We start from the raw sequence: 17,648 nt of genomic DNA, 5'->3' as shown, positions 1-17,648 counted from the left end.
CAAACAATACAAAATAAAAGACCAGCAGAAAAATGTATAGAATTAAATTAATTAAAAAGTGATCATGTTAAGCATAAGAAACGAGCTAAGTGCATCACCAGACGTATCCGATAATCATAAAGAACATTTTGATCCTTCTACTGGTGTTTAAATGACCCAGATTCAAACAGATAATAAGGTCATAACATTTAAGGATCTCACTGCTTTTTCTGTACAGAAAAACCTCGAATCAGCTGACTTTTTTTTTTTTTTTACCTCCGGACACAACGAGTCCAATAAAGTTTAACACAGCTTAATGTCATAATTTCTGTGGATAAAAGTCATCATCCATCTGGTTTATATACAGCCTCTGCAGGAGTCCAGCTCTCCTGATTTGTCAGCAAAATTTGTGCCATTTGAAAAATTGATCTTTTCATTTATTTTTTTTTTTACTGTTTCTCTCCATCCCCCGCCTCGCGTTCCTCTACCTTCGCTCTGGCTGGTGGTGATCACTCTCGGGAGACGGGAACATTTGGGACTATTTTTGTCTGCACGCTCTGTCCGTTACTCTGCTCACCAACATCTGGGATTTACTGCTCACTGTGCTGCTGCTCTGCCTCACTGGACAGAAGCTTCTACTAGTTTTACTACTCAGGTTAACAGTTACTGTATGTTTCAACCATGTTGTCATAAGAATTTATTACATAAAAAGGTTTTATCTGACCTGCATCCATCCGTTATCTGGCAGATAATATTAGCAGTGGTTTAAATCACCCATCCTCTAAGTTTACATACCCTGGCAGAATCTGTGAGATGTGCATCATTCATAGTGTTTACAGTTGTGACCATAAAATTCAATTTTGGTCTCATCACTCCAAATAACTTTGTTCCAGAAGTTTTGGGGCTTGTCTTGGTGCTGTTTGGCATATTGTAAGGAGGCTGTTTTGTGGCATTGGCACATTAATTTTGGCACATTTTTCTGGCAACTTGACCTCGCATCCCGTTTTTGTTCAAATACCTCCTTATTGTGCATCTTGAAGCAGCCACACATGCAACTTTCAGCTGTAGTTGCATGAGTGGCTGTTTTTTCTTTGCAACCTGAACAATTTTTCTGGCAATTGTGGCTGAAATCTTTGTTGTTCTTCCTGACTGTGGCTTGGTATCAACCAGGGGTGTGCCCGAATACAAATACGTTATTCGGCAAAGCACAAATAGTGGGTTTTTACAAATATTTGTGTCATACAAATATTTTAAAAATTATTTGTTTTTGTGGGGAAAAAAAAACAACAAAAAAATATGTCAAATACCAGCGCACAGGTCGGTTACATCACTATCTCAGTCTCTGTCCTCTGCTTCACTGGTACATCTATCAGCAGGTCTCAACGAGGGGAGTCACATCCACCTGCTACATGACGCACATTTCCTAATTTGGACATCACTCCCGGAGTTGGGGGTGTTCCCCAGAGATAAAGCTGAGCCTTCTGACATACGTTTCATGAACAATTTCTAAAATTAAAAGCCTAATAAAAACAAAAAACAGGATTTTTAAGCCTCTTTCCACTTTTATTCGAACAAATACAAATACTGGGCTTTCTGTACATCCCTAGTATCAACAAAACCCTTAATTTTCCACTTCTTTATCTTTTTTATATCCTTTTCCTGATTTATAAAGTTCAACTCCCTTTTCTCGTAAGTCCTTTGACAGTTCTTTTGCTTTCCTCATGGCTCAGTATCCAGTAAAGTCAGAGCAGCCCTGGATGAAATGTGCAGAAACTCATTGACTATTTATACACAGACACTAATTACAATCAAACAAGTCACAGGTGTGGAAATTTACCCTTCATAGCCATTTACACCTGTGTGTGTCAACTTGTGTGTTTATTATCAGGTCAAACATTCAAGGGTATGTAAACTTTTGATCAGGACCATTTTGGTGATTTCATTTATCATAATGATTCCTAAATAAAACAAAAGTTTTCAGCATGATCAGTCATATTTTCCAAAAAATGGCAAATATTTCACAAAATCTACCAGGGTATGTAAACTTATGAGCACAACTGTATAATATATAATAATTATTATTTAGCTGCAACAATTAGTTGATTGGCAGAATATTCATTTTCTATTTTGATAATCAACTAATAGTTCAGGTAATTTTTTCAAGCAAAAAATACCAAACATTTGATGGTTCCAGCTCCTCAAATGAGAAAATTTGCAGCTTTTCTTTGTAATATATTATAATGAACTGTATATTTTTGGATTTTGGACAGTTGGTCGGACAACTGATGTCACTTTGGGCTCCAGGAAATACTGATGGACATTTTTCACCCTCTTCTAATGTTTTTTTGGACTAAACAATTAATTGATTAATGAAAAATACAATCGGCAGATTAATCAATGATAAAAAATTGTCCTTAGTTTCAGCCTTAATCATTTTTTAATTCAAGCAAGATGCCAGGAAAGGAGAATAAAACACAAACGACAAAGAAAGAAAGTAGAACAGCATACTGTCAAATGAATTAGTAGCAAAACTGTGACATAACAGTAGAAAAATATAAATGAACTTGAGATAAAAAGGTTCATGAATACATAAATTAATTCATGGACTTTTAATTCAGAAACCATGAATTCATGAATGAACTTGCTCTCTTTTAAAATAATAATGTACACATGAGAGGAAAGTTAAGACAAACATTGTTCAGAAACTGCAGATGAAAACGTAGCCGGTTTGTTAAATTTGTTGCTTTTACATGATAATGATGTGATTTATATTGTTACTGACAGAGAAATGAAGTAAAGCCAGACAACTGGAAAACAGGGAAAAGGGGAAGATATAATAAAATGATTAAGATCAATGTGAAAATGTCTTGGGGGGGAAGCAGGGAACACAAAACTGATATGTTGAACTACTCCAATAGTCACTCTTTTAGCTCTGTTTTTGCTCTCTTGGCTCTTTAGCTGCTAAATGCTCCACTATGTTCACCAGCTGGTCTACAGCTAACTGTGTCTGTTTGTCGTTTGGTGCTGAGCAGGTAGTGTGCAGTGGCTTTTTAGAGCTTTTTCTCTTAAAACAGCTGCCTGCTGTGGCCCAAATACGACGCTATGAGAGCGCTGAGAGTGAACCAGAACAGTAAAGTTGCAGCCGGACAGATAAACAAACTCACTATAAAGCTCCGTAAAGCCAAGAGGAGCTCATGTGATCCACTGTTAACATAAAAATATTAAATATAACCGCTTTCAGATAAGCCACTCTATGTTTTAAGAAGAAAATCAAGTCATTTTTAATTCCTAACTTTGAAAAGTGAACTTTGGAGAAGTCAAAAAGACTCAGACTGGCAGCAATAAAAAGCCTCCGAGGAGACTATCAGGTTAAAAATTCAGTAACATTAACTGTATTATTAAAGCCGCTGGAAAGCGATGTAACCAAGCCCAAAATCACGATGATGAAGGAAAAACATCATCAAATTTCTACACAAAGCCGAGCAATAGCTCAAGTGTCAAAGTAAACAAGGCGTTAGTGCTGAAAAAGATCAATGATACTAATTTATAAATCATTCACCAAACAGAAATGGCAGCCATCTGCTAGTTCCAGCTTCTGTCTTCATGTTGCTGCTTTTCATTGTTTTAAATCGTTGTAAATTAAATATATTTGGGTTTTATATAGTCGGTCGGACAAAACAAGCAATTTGAAGACGTCGCTTTGGGCTGATGGTCATTGTTCATTCTAACATTTTATAGACAGACCATTAATAAAAATGTTGGCCTGATGTTACATGTGCAGTGATCTAAAGGACAGAAGAGATGATGATGATGATGAGACAAGAAGTGAAGTGAACTCACTGTTCTTTCTGTACAGCAGGATTTCGAAGCAGTTGGACTCATAGTTGTCGAACGTCTGCCTGACTTTGTCGATGGTCTTCTTGTCCGTCAACTCTCCGTACATAAAACTAGAAAAGGAAAACGATGAGATATGAGACACAACGGCGATCAATACTGACCCGACCTTTTCACCTTTGCCCCCTGCGTTACAGTATATCACATGTGTTTGTAATTGCATTGTCAATATGTTATCTTACCATAAACTGTCCATTAAGTCTTATGTTGATTTTTTTTTTTTACAGTAAGAAAATTGACAGAGCTGCAGCATAAATTTAGCTCACAGTGAAGGTTTGTGGATTGGTGCAGCCTGCGTTTACTGGCATGGCTGTAATTATTCCTTAACAGGCTTGGGACATTTTAATCTGTGCTAATATAATTAGTCTGAGTGATTACTTTCTGTCCCAAGAGCTGCAGCTTCTTCCAGGGCTAATACACACAGAGGGATGCAAATAAACAATGAAAACACAATATATTCCAAACAAAAACTAGAGAAGTTTCATAGAAGATTTAACAGCAAAGACAGCCTGGATGTCATTGATGTTTTCTTTCTGCATTTCACATCATGTACTAATAGACAGTGAAGGCGTGTGCTGCTTTAACTGGCTTCATAGTGGCAAGACACAAGTGGATGCAAAAAAATGAGAAAAACTAAGTAAGTGTGATTAAAAGAGGTCAACAAAACAGAACTGAACTCAAAATAGAGACAAAGTGGACTGCAACAGAACTTTAAATGTTATTTAAAAGGGGACGTATCATGCACATTTCCAGCTCTATATTTATATTCTGGGGCTCTACTGGAATATCTTTGCATGATTTACAGTTAAAAACTCCTTATTTATCTTATACTGGCTCTTTATGCAGCCCCTCAGTTCAGCCTCAGTCTGAAACAGGCCGTTTTAGCTCCTGTCTCTTTAAGGCCCGCCTCCTGATGAGCCCACTCTGTTCTGATTGGCCAGCTCATGGAAGCCCCTCGGCAGACATCCCCCAGCTTAACAAACCATTAAACAAACTATAGTAGTAGGATTTCACTACTTTTTCTTGTTCTTCGTTCTCAATGTCAATTTCTCAAATAAATCCTTATGTGTTGGAGTGGAAAACGCAAACAACACATGGAAAAACCTGAGCAACAAAGGTTACAAAATGGACGGTTGTTTATGGGGCAACAAGCCGACGTCAGCAAGGTAGAGAACTAACGTTGCAAACGAAGCGTTCAGAGCAGGTTGAAGCCCTGGCTTTTGACTTGCAGGGAGCATTTCTACATACATTCACTTCAAGTTTTAAAACTATGACCATGTTTAACATCCAGCATCATAACAGTATATAAAGAGAAAATCACATAAAGAATATGTCCCCTTTAATAAAAAAATGAATTCTCTCTCTTTCTCTCGCGTCACGTGTTGCAAGTAGATACAAAACGACCGCTGGGACGCAGGAAGATAAACAGAGCATAGACAATGCATTAGCATTAGCCTAGCGAGCTAGCAGTCAGTAATGCATGAAATAAAGCAAAAAACTTGCAAAAGGGGAGCTTCTTAAAATCCCTGATGATTCAGGGAAGGCCGCTGCATTGTGAAAACATCGTAACGTCGTTGTGACAATCGATAAAAAGTCGACACTGATGCGTAGCCATGCCAACATACTGGTTTTGCTGGGGTTGAGAGGGAAATAAATTCGGTAATCAAGGGGGTCATGTCAGAACAGTTTACAGTGGATTATTGCTTTGTTAACCGAGAAACCGCTGTTTCTCGTCACAATGCCAGACCAGAGTCAGTCAACTGAGTGAGGTGGGTGGATTCAAAGGTCGACTATTGACGAGTTCATCTGGGAAATATGTTACATGTGATCTTCTTCCCTTATACTACAATCAGAAGATCAAAAATAACTCCAAAAAAAAACATTACAACACCATTAACAAGCCACCATCTTCCATCACTTTGGCAGCAGTAAGTTTAAGCTCTCAGTGGGCTCTTGTATCCTCTTATTGTCACGACTGAGTGGATTGTCAGTGTCCTGCTCAGCCGAGAGCAGCGGGGAGTGGAGGGATAAATCTCAGTGTCCCTGTTCTCACTTAGCTCAGTGTCCGCGGGAGCCCTTTCTTAGCCGCCGGCTAGTCAAGGTCGTCACCCCTGGTCGGATCTCAGAGGCATCCGAGGAGAGAAGTCATCCTTTCCGGTCAAATTTTAAAATGTTTTGACTGACAGGCGAGCAAGACACCGTCCTCGAGCTGGACCGGGCAGAGCTCCTCTGGCAGCTCTAAATTGGATTCATTTCAGAGTCACAGCGAGCGGTGTGCCATCTCCTCAGCTCTCCCTCTCTCTCTCTCTCTCTCTCTCTCTCTCAAGTGGAAATGCCAGATTTTTTTTTTTGACTCTGCTGAGCTCCACATTTTTGTTGGAGCAGTTCTCAAGCGGTAAATGAAGTTAGGACCATGTAAACAGCCCTCCAGAGCAGCACACTGCAGTTTTAATGATCACTACGGCAGGACAGAAGCAGGGAGGTACAAAAAAAAAAAAATGTCGCTTCTTAATCTTTTTTCCCTCCTTTCTCTTTGTACTTAAATAATGGATGAAACTAAATAAAATAAAAAAAGACATTCAGTGATATTTGCAGGATGAATGGAACACTTGGCAAAAGACACGGTTTTAGTTTTAACAACAATAACTCCTGGCTGCTCTTCTGTGCTCGTGTTGTAGGAATATATTGGTTTTTATGAGTTCCATTTAAACCATTAAAAACCCAGCAGCTAAACAAGACATGTGCATGATATACAGTCCCTTTCAAAGTGTATGCAAATGTAAAAGACTTTTGCAAATGAAAATTAATGCAAATTTAGCTTCACTGTGAGAGCAATTACAACAAAGCAGCAAGAGAAAAAGAGTCCATTATTGCTCCATTATCACACTGTGACTAATAATGCTTTAATGTTGCATAAAACAACAGTAATTGTGCACATCTAACACGGTTAACATTGTGAATATTTACCTGCATGTGCTGCTCTTCTGCATGACTTCAGCCCTGTGGAAGCCAGACAGCTTGCAGAATCCGTCATTGCTGTAAACTACAGGCCACTCCACGATCTGGGCGTTTCCCAGGAGGAAGCTGGTCTCTGGCAGAAGCACAGGGACAGAGCACACATCAGCACCAATGACAGCATCAAATATGACAAACAGATAAAAGGCTGCAAAGCCTCTTAGCCTCTGGAGGCTGGTCTAATAGAACTGAAGCCAAAAATCAGTGAAAGAAAACGCAAATTAATGCTTGTTTCCATCCACTGCTGTTGTGAGAATATCAGGAGTTGGTTGTTGGTGGCGCTAATTCTTCAGTCGGTGCCATTAAAGCATTTCAGAAGAAGAGGACACAACAAGATGATGTCATTCAAAGAGCTCAAATGATGGAGATCATGATGGAAATATGACATTTCTGTTTGTTTCATGTTTTAATCTGAGGAACTTCTCGACGGTCCACACAGATCTGATGTTTTCAGCTCTTCAGTTGAAGCTTGAGTCATGTTTAAGTCACATGATTCATGTACATCATCATTTATTCACTAAGTCTGTTTAATTTATCACATTTAGTTTTCATCGATACACCAACTCTTCCTCCTCAGACATGCGTAAAAATTTTTTTGCAATATATTTTCCTCTTTTTAGTGCCAGCTCTACTCCCCTTTTTTATGCACATAAACCTGGTGGATGGAAACACACTTTAAGACAGTCTCATCAGTCAAGTCTCCAAATTTGCCTTTGAAGGCTTTACAGTCTGTGCAGCATTCAACACCCTCTATTCTTAGACCCTCGATTCGGAGAAGAAAGAACTGCTGCACAACCTGAGCAGGTGTCCAGTCGATCACAGGACTGACAACCACTCACACAAGGGACAACTTAGAGTCACTGATAAACCTAACCATATTTTACAGTTGGTATGATGTTCTTTTTCTGAAATGCGGTGTTACTTTTACGCCAGATGTAATGGGACACACACCTTCCAAAAAGTTCAACTTTTGTCTCGTCAGTCCAGAGTATTTTCTCAAAAGTCTTGGGGATCATCAAGATGTTTTCTGGCAAAAATGAGACGAGCCTTAATGTTCTTTTTGCTCAGCAGTGGTTTTCGTCTTGGAACTCTGCCATGCAGGCCATTTTTGCCAAGTCTCTTTCTAATGGTGGAGTCATGAACACTGACCTTAACTGAGGCAAGTGAGGCCTGCAGTTCTTTGGATGTTGTTGTGGGGTCTTTTGTGACCTCTTGGATGAGTCGTCACTGTGCTCTTGGGGTAATTTTGGTCGTCCGGCCGCTCCTAGGAAGGTTCACTACTGTTCCGTGTTTTCGCCATTTGTGGATAACGGCTCTCGCTGTGGTTCGCTGGAGTCCCAAAGCTTTAGAAATGGCTTTATAACCTTTTCCAGACTGATAGATCTCAATTACTTTCTTTCTCAGTTGTTCCTGAATTTCTTTGGATCTCGGCATGATGTCTAGCTTTTGAGGATCTTTTGGTCTACTTCACTTTGTCAGACAAGTCCTATTTAAGTGATTTATTGATTAAGAACAGGTGTGGCAGTAATCAGTATGATGATTTTGTGTTTTCTCCATTTCAGTGTTAAACAACTAAAGTCTCCTCAGGCTCCAGTGTTTTTTTTTTACCAGTGTTATCACATCTAACAACCAATGACCTGCGAGCTATCAGAACATTTCCACTTACAAAGAGTTTATCGCTGCCGTTCACACTCAGATAAAAAACTCTGATTCAGAGTTTTTACTGCAGAGCAGCTCTACAGAGGGACGCTTCAGGCGTGGAGATGAAGAACGATTCCACTCAAACAAAAACTCTTTTAACATATATGAGCAGTGAGTATTATAGTATGACAGACTTTTAAAAAAAGCTATCCTTTAAAAGCTGCAGCATCCCGGTTGCCCTTTTGACCTTTCTGCTCTCATTCCGACCATTTACTTATCTGAACATTTCAGCAAAAAAAAAGGAGGTTGAACTATTGATTTTTGAGCCCCAAAAGTCTAGAGCTCATTTCAATTTTTAAAACTCTCTAAAGTTAAATATTGTAAGAATTCAGAGAGTCTCACATAATATTATTCTTATCAGAAATGGAAAAGCGTAAATTCTCCAGTGAAACCGTACTGATGACTTTAAATCTTTTGTTTTAGCTTTATTGACTAACTACTAACATAAGTTGTGATCAAAATCCTGCAAAATTATGACAAATGATGCAAGCAAAAAAATAAGGAAAACAAGATAAATCACAAAATAAGAAATATTTTTTAAAACTTTGACTGAATCTCCATTAAACATCACCCTGCATTAACCTTCAATTTACTTGTGTTATTCAATTAATTACTAACAAATAAATAAATAAATAAATAAAAACAAATCATTCAATTTCATGACGGCATCTCCCTTATTAGCAAAAAAAAAAGATCAAAATCTCTAATAAGTGAGAGGTAAATAATGATGAATGATGCGGTTACAGTGGAGTGTAAATACAGACAGGAAGCCCGGGTGAAATATCACCAGCAGGTTTTTTTTTTTTTTTCTGTCTCTTTCATAACTACACAGGTATTAATTATTCATTGAATATATTCTGCATGGCGATAGCTTCGTCACCAGGGAGGAGAAGGTGATGATGATGAACTTTGACTAACACAGACTAAAAATGTAATTTTTTTTTTTAGAACACAGTGAACATTTTCTTTATATTGTTTTATTAATGGGATATTATGGTGTGTTTCAGCTGGAGGCTTGTAGCTTTGGTTATGATAATATTATACTCGCCGAGGTAACTGAGATCACAGGAAAAAACATCAGACAATGAGTCAGATGATCAGACGGGTTGTTAAGCCAACAGTTTAATAGATACTGGAGCTCAAACTGAAAGTGAGCCCGAAATATCAGTAATAATCCCGTATGCAGTGAACTACAGTAAGAACAGCACAGTAGGTCAAAGTCAAAGGAAGAAATAAGTCTGTTTATAAGAGAAAGTTTGGATAATTTTACTGTTTTCCTTTGTTTCTTCCACATAAGTTATCTGACCTGAAGTTTTGTTTCCAACCTCCAACTACTTTTTAGTGATGGTGCCGTGTCTCAAATCTCAGCTGTTAACCTGAACAGATGAAGCCGAGATTTTAGAGATACTACAGTGATTGACAGCAGCAGAAGGTCCCCGTTCACTTAAGACAGTTTCAGTCAGGTGATTTTTTAAATTACAAAATTTCACATTTGATTTATTCTTTTAAGTGTTCAATCAGACTTATCATTATATCTTCTGAATCTCATTATAATATGGTGTATATTGTGTTTTAAAAAGCCTTCTCTACTGTTTCATGTATGTAATTCTGGTGCTGAACCAGATTTTTTTTTTTGCGTAAAAACAAATCACATTTTAAAGGGGACGTATCCTACACATTTCCAGGTCTATATTTATATTCTGGGGCTCTACTGGAATATCTTTGCATGATTTCCAGATAAAAACTCCTTATTTATCTTCTACTGGTCCTTTATGCAGCCCCTCAGTTCAGCCTCTGTCTGAAACAGGCCGTTTTAGCTCCTGTTTCTTTAAGGCCCCGCCTCCTGATGAGCCCACTCTGTTCTGATTGGTCAGCTTCAGGAACCTTCCTCCTGCTCCAGACGCTACGTAAACAAACTATAGTAGCAGGATTTCACTTCTTTTACTCCTTTACTCCAAATTGAAGCTTCTCAGATACATCTGTATATGTTTGAGCCTAAATCAGATCCAAAATATGCAAACAATCCATAGAGCAACCTTAGCAACAATCTCAGTGCGTTTGTGGGCATGCAAGGACAATCTGTCATCAGTTTGATGGGGAAGTAAAGCTAATGTACAAACGGAGCATTCAGAGCAGGTTGAATCCCTGGTTTTGACTGACAGGGAACATTTTTACGTATATTAACCTCAAGTTTTGGATCTTTGACCATGTTTACAACCCAGTCACCAGAAGAAAACGTTGGTATTGAACGTTTCTGCAAACCACAGAAACGTTGAATATATTAATATTTTATAAATAACACATGAATTACGTATCATATCAACATTTCTACAAACGTAGCATATTAACATTTCTACCCATTGAATAATGATGTTTTATGGTGTGACTATGCTGTGGTTAAGGTCTGGTTAGGTTTAGGCACAAAGACCACTTGGTTAGGGTTAGGGAAAGATCATGGTCTGGATTAAAATAAAAATAAAAAAATAAGATAAAAACGGCCGATGTCTCGCTAAAAAAAAGCCGGTTTTCTCACTATTGTAGGTTGAAACAGGAAGCGGACATTGGTTTGTTCTCTGCTGATTTCCAACTTGCTGCCAAGAAACTTACTAACCATCCACCTGCCCCTCATGCTCCTAATAGGAAAGATCAACTCATATAGATCACATGTGAACTACGTCACTTTAGAAATGTTGAGATGATACATTTTGTTGACATTTTGATATGATACGTATTGTTGAAATGTTAATATGCAACGTATTTCACGTGTTGAAACGTAGATATTCAACGTTTCTGTGGTTTGCAGAAACGTACAGCGCCAATGTTTTATTCTGGCGACCAGGCTGATGTTTAACATCCAACATCATAACAGTAAGAGTAACATTTTAAGATATTTGACTCTGACGTCTTTATGACCAGACTTAAAAACTTAACATGTGTCATCTCTACACAGTCATAGAACATGAACTCCTCTTCAAGTCATTAAACCCCCACTACTAGAAATATTACTGAGGACACAACATTAGTGTAGCTACAGCGCTGAGTACAGAGTTATCATAAATGCTAAAAAATGATGTCCAAGCATACAAAAATAAGATCCAAGCTGTAAAAAACTGGCATTATCTTTTAAAGTAAATGTATCTTTCTGTATCTCAGTGCAACTAAAAAGTAAAGGTTGTCTCAAAAACTTTTGGTGCAGGACATGTACATAGAAGAACAGAACAACTTTCATTAACTATGGTGTTGGAAAAAATGAAACTCCAGACGACTAAACTTTGCTGTTCAGCAACTGACTCTGAAGTCTCAGATGTTGGGAGTGTCCTTGAAAGCAGCAACAAGAAGCCCCAAAGACAAGCAGTACACAAACATGGTATATTCTTTCCTCAAAAGACTTTCAGCGAGCGACTCTCTAATCGAGGACGACAGAATTTCATAAATGCGCCGAAAACACCAGCAAAGAAGACTTTTCAAAGCAACTCCTGCTCCAAATATATCTACTCACAGACGGACATTTTGACAGAAATTACATTAAAAGGGTACCGAAATGTCATGAGTGCCTGGGAATATTTTTTGACCTGATTCTCTGCAGGATCGTCTGTAAGTCTTGCAGGGTGAAACGGGGTGAAACGCTGCCACTGGTTCCATGTTGTGTCATAAAAACTATCATCTGCTTTAAGAAATGCTCAGCAGCATTATGCAAAATATAATGAAATGTAATTAATGAGCTTAAACATGCAAAATTGCTTCTCTGGCAGGTAATCATTCATCATTTAGAGAGCCCACTCCTTTCTGGAAAAACAGCTGGCTGACAAAATAGTGCGTTGTGGAATAAAAAGATAACATCCCATCATATCTGACTACATGCATGCCTAAAATATTATAGTGTTTCCCACAGTAGATGTTTACAACTGGGAGGAAAGAACCAGTGAAACAGCATTAAAACTATGAAAAGACACTAAATTTCTCCACCGAAACACAGACTTATGAATTTGTGAAGGAGTGTCAGCAGCTCTTTCTGGCAGGTTTCACTGCAGGTTTTACAGACTGATAAGTAAAATCCTCCAACAGCACACTCCATTGATTTCACTCAGCAATCTGATGATATATATATATATATATAAAAAAAATGTAACTATAATAAAAATGTTCTAGCTGTAGTCAGGGAAAAACTTCTATTATACCAGCAGTGGACATCACAGTCTGATTCTTAACAAACCCAAAAAAGACCCAGTATACAGTCCAATAATCCTGTTAACACATAAAGGAGAAAAAAACATACGTGATACAGGTATCACAGAGTAAACCAGGTATATTCTCAGAGCGCACGGTGACCTTTCATTTAATGTTAATTATCTGCATGAAGGTGTCACAGGTGCCTGACGGGACGACACTGAAAAGCTACAGAGTAAGAAGCTGCTTTCCTCCAGTAGCCGAAGATCATCACTTTTCATTTTCAAGTTTTATTAGACTAATTTTCATTTTTCATTTCGTTTCCTGTCACTGTGTTTCTTGCGGTTTACGGTAAACAAGGAGCTCTTGTGACGAGGATAACTAGAGATGGACCTTTTTAGGATAAAAAGTTCCTCAATGTAAATAAAAAACCCTTAAAATATAGTTTCCTGCTTCTTCCCTCTATGTAGCTTTAAACGGAAATATTCAATATGACTTATTCATCATTTCATACATATTTCTATTAGTATCTTTAAAAGCTTTGGGACCTCCACTGGAATCTAAAATGAAGTTCTGTTGGTTTGAACAATGTTTGGCTGCACAGTTTGTCTTCACTCTTAATCCCTTTACATCTCATATTGACATGCATCTCATATCCAGAATGTATCTAAATATGATTTAACCTGATTACATTTACACTTGGTATTAATATGTGTCTCCAGCATCCACATTGAGATCCAGTTTAGATATGATTGCTCTGTCCAGTTCAAACAACCGAACGTGACATCTTCTTGATAGCGTAGGTCCAAAAAACAACAAAAAAAAGATGGTAGCCATCCTTGAAGCTGCATTTTTGCTTGCTTTTTGAAGGGAAGTGTCGGAGAAGAAGCCGACACTTGGTCTCGTCTTGATTCCATCCATGAGTGTCTCGAATATCCACCGCTTTCTTGCTGCTTTCTTGCTGCTTTCTTGCTGCTTTCTTGCTAGTAGCTTAGCTCGCTAACTGGCTAATGGCTGCTACCTCACTGGTTTGGAACAGTCACGTGCGATTACGTATTTCCACCCACGTAGGTGCTGTATGTGGACATTTGCTTTTAAACTTGTGTTCAATGTGGTCACAACGCGTCCCTGACCACCTCCGGAGGTGGTTTGGCCGATCAGATCACAATCTGCCCTCAGTGCGTCTCGGGTGCATTTACACGTGTACTTTCATGTGGTCAAGCACTATCTGATTGTAATCTGATCACCCAAAACACATTTTAATGCGAGGTGTGAATGGGGTCTTAGGTTCTGTAATTTGATTGGTAGAACATCTGTGTGTGTGGAAACTCTTATATCACTTCATTAATAATGGTAACACAGGCAGTTAACAGCTGAACAGCCAACATTGTCACATCTTGCCGCTGCAAGTCATGAAAGAATGACACTAGATACCTTTCTATAAGCACAACACTGAGTGCAAGGGTGTAAGTCTGGTTCCCAAAGTGGGAGGACACGATGAAACTGTAAGGTGTGAAAGGGTCACACCTCTGACTGAAGGGATTTTTCAACACAAAAAGAAACTACAGTTACTTAAATTTATCACCCTCTTGTTTTAAGGCTAAATCCTGCCAGGAGCAGCCTCCTTTGTGCCCTTTGGAATTAAAGAGCTGACTAAGACTTAATGCAACACACCAAAAAAAAACTGGAATCATTTCGACCTTTTCTGCTCTCCTCTTTAATCACAACCAATTACTTAGCAGAAGGTTTGACCAACACGGCTTCCTGCGGGCCGAAAGAAAAGATGGGAAAGCCTCTGAAGCATCATTCAGATCATCATGGGACTTAAACTCCTCATTAAAACCCACTGATTGAATTATTTCAGCATTAGCAGCTCTGATTCGATTGTCAGGATACTCTGACCGGCCACATGAGAGCTTTTCATTTCAGATCTAATTTACAGCAAAAATGAAAGACCCAAGTGAAACAGAGAATGCATTCATGATCAATTTCAAACAGCACTCTCGACAATATATTCTGTCTTCCTGACGTTCATACATGCTGTCAGACTACGACAGGCAGATCTCTCCTCAAACAGCTGGAAACTCATCGGGCAGAACATGCAACTAAAACCTCAACAAGCAAGTTATTCATTTTAATTTTATATATAGAACATACTCCACTCTTCACGCTATAGGGCTGCAACTAACAACTGTTTTCATTATAGATTAATGCACTGATTATTTTCTCAATTAATCAATTAATCGTTTAGCCAAATAAACACTAAAAAATACTGAAAAATAGCACTCAGAGCCAGCTGTGATGTCTTCAACTAACAGTCCAAAACCTTCAAATATTCAGTTTACTGTCAAATATGAGAAAGAAAAACAGCTAATCATCACATCTGATAATCTGGAACCTTGAAAATTTGGCATTTTTGCTTGAAAAATGACTGAAATGATCAATTGATTGTCAAAATACTACCTTAAAATAATATTGATGAATTTCCTTCAAAGAAGAAGCACAACAGTTGAATTTAAAGTAAAGTTTGTGGTATTTTGCACAAATGAGCATGCGGACGAGCTCAAACACTGCAATATTTTATACTCTGTAAACCAACTTTTGATTTTTTTCTAAGTATCATATCAACACCAGCAAGTTCTCAAACCAAACACCAAACTTTATTGTGTTCAGCGCCACTTAAAGCATCTTTCTGCCCCCATATGAGAAACTGTGTTGTACAGTATAAGCTAAACCCATTTTACTCTCTCTCTCTTTGTGCTGATATTTATATCCTGTTTTCTCTTTATTTTGTTGTAAATTAGGTTTTGTCAATGAAGTAATGAAAAAACTTTACTTAAAATTAATTTTAAAGACTTAAATGCCAAAAATAAATTGTCAAAACATTAAAAAATCTAAAATAATAATCAGTTGACTTCTGCAGGCTTTCTTATATTCAATGTGTAAACATCTAGACAACATTCTGGAGGATCAATGTCACAGTTTTAGTCCCATTAATCCACAGACTTGGAAGCTGCAGCATCTGATCTGAGGCCGCTGAACAGTTTCAGAAAAACCTCGACATCGTCTGCTCTTCACATCATTCCACCGAATTGCTGCTGTGACTTCTCAAGCAGAAAAAAGAAAACACTGCACGTCAACTCCTGTACAGCCGACGTCTCTCCAATTGGCGCAGAAATCCCCCTTCAGAGAGCCGCACAACAGCCCTGCGGCTCCTCCGGAGGCACAAACACCGCGATAACACACACAGACAGACACACAGACACACATTTCTGGAACAGTCTTCTTGACCTTATCTCCATCACCCCCCCCCCCGGCCCCGCAGCCCCCCCCCCCCCCCCCCCCCCCCCCCCCCCCCATCCACAACCCGGACTTTCATTCCGGCCAATTACTCCACTGACTTCTCCGGGAGGATAAAGGAGAGAAATCAATCTAATCAGAGGAGAGAGCGCGTATTCCTCAGGCCGGTGCCAAGTCCGGCGCAGTTATAGCGCAGATGGAGAAAAAAAAAACAGAAAAACATGAGCTGCTGATAACGCAGCCAGCTGAGAAACACTGAACGCATTAAGAAGATGAATATACTGTGCAGCTATTCGTTATTTAGCCCAGAAGATCAATTATTCTACTCCACAAAGTGTCACTTTTGGTCCTTAACTCTCCAGTATTACATAACCAAACTAACGCGGGTTTATCATCCATTTTAATCTGGGCTCCCTCCTCGTGCAGACAGGTAATAATCACAGTGATATTTAGGAAAGAGGCAGAGCTGACAGTAAATGAATGATCAGACGTCTCCAGCTTTATTGGCTGAGCTGCTGTCGGTGTTTATTAACACAAACGGGGCGAGTTAATGACCAGAATAAACTTTTTAATATTTCAGCTAATAACGCGTCTGTGCAGCAGCGCTTCTATTTCGGTATCACATAATGAAGTTGGTGAGATAATTCACAAAATATTTTTTAAAAAAATGCACGCAAATAATAATGTAGTGGGGAATAAAAAACGGTGCGTAAACTGTGACTCCCAGAGAGCGTCTTGTATCATGTAGGCCTGATTATAATCTCCTCCAAACAGTGATTCACGTTTCTCCTACTGGAAATCATCTCTTCTCCGTTTGTCTTACAGCAGTTTAACTTATTGTGATGTATAAACATTCATGTGAACTCCATCACTGCAGATAAATGCGGGTATAAAGTGAGTTAATGTGGGTTCATCCTTCATCAAACCTTCTTTGTTAAACTGATAAAAACCCACACAGTATTCCAGTGGAGTCCGGGTCCATTGCTGACTGGTGAAACCAAACCAAACCGCCCCCTCTCCCCCCCCCTGCAAAAAAACCACAAGCCTCCCTCCGACGCGCGGACTCACCACTTGAACGCCGGACAATGTTCTCCAGAAAAGTGTTCTGCGGTGCCACAAGCCCTCTCTTTCCCCCGGGCATCCTGCTGCGGGCGGGCGGAGCTGGTGTCGGTCAGGGTCGGTGTTAGTATGTCCGCTGTTCGGAGCTCGGTTCTGACGCTGGCTCTCAGTCGGACCGATGGAGAAGCTCATTGTAACCGTGCGCTCTGGCTGCTCGGGGCGCACTGAGCCACGGCGGCGGCGCTGTGTCCCCGCTGCCTGCACGGAGATCCAGGACGCATGCGTGTCTGCGACTGTGGGCTCCGTCCTAATAACAATGACTACGCTGTATGATACTGTATGTTGAATGTCTGTTCAGTGAATGATGTGTGTAACATATGGCGGTGATATAAAATAGTTGTTTAAGTAAAAATGATGAATAAATGGACACACTGGCCGATTAGATGTGGCTAAACATATATTATAAATAATAATAATATAATCCTTGTTGTTTTGTTGTGAAAAACTGGCCCCTTATTGTCTTCTTCCTCCAG

General features: G+C 39.1%; 1 protein-coding gene across 1 annotated transcript in view; it reads right to left on the bottom strand.

Moving 5' to 3' along the window:
• Positions 1-17,330, bottom strand: part of kcnh5b (potassium voltage-gated channel, subfamily H (eag-related), member 5b) — a 185,805-nt gene extending 168,475 nt beyond the window's left edge. The window contains exons 1-3 of the mRNA XM_044375399.1: positions 17,125-17,330; positions 6,841-6,964; positions 3,820-3,926 (exon numbers count right to left, since the gene is read on the bottom strand). Coding sequence (XP_044231334.1) covers positions 3,820-3,926; positions 6,841-6,964; positions 17,125-17,197 — 304 coding nt within the window. The 5' untranslated portion in view covers positions 17,198-17,330. The remainder of the gene's footprint in view (positions 1-3,819; positions 3,927-6,840; positions 6,965-17,124) is intronic.
• Positions 17,331-17,648: the final 318 nt, after the last annotated feature.

The sequence above is a fragment of the Thunnus albacares genome, chromosome 15, assembly GCF_914725855.1.
Source record: "Thunnus albacares chromosome 15, fThuAlb1.1, whole genome shotgun sequence".
Classification (NCBI taxonomy): Eukaryota; Metazoa; Chordata; class Actinopteri; order Scombriformes; family Scombridae; genus Thunnus; species Thunnus albacares.
Note: the sequence above shows the minus strand (reverse complement) of the source record. Positions and strands in the feature narration are given on the sequence as shown.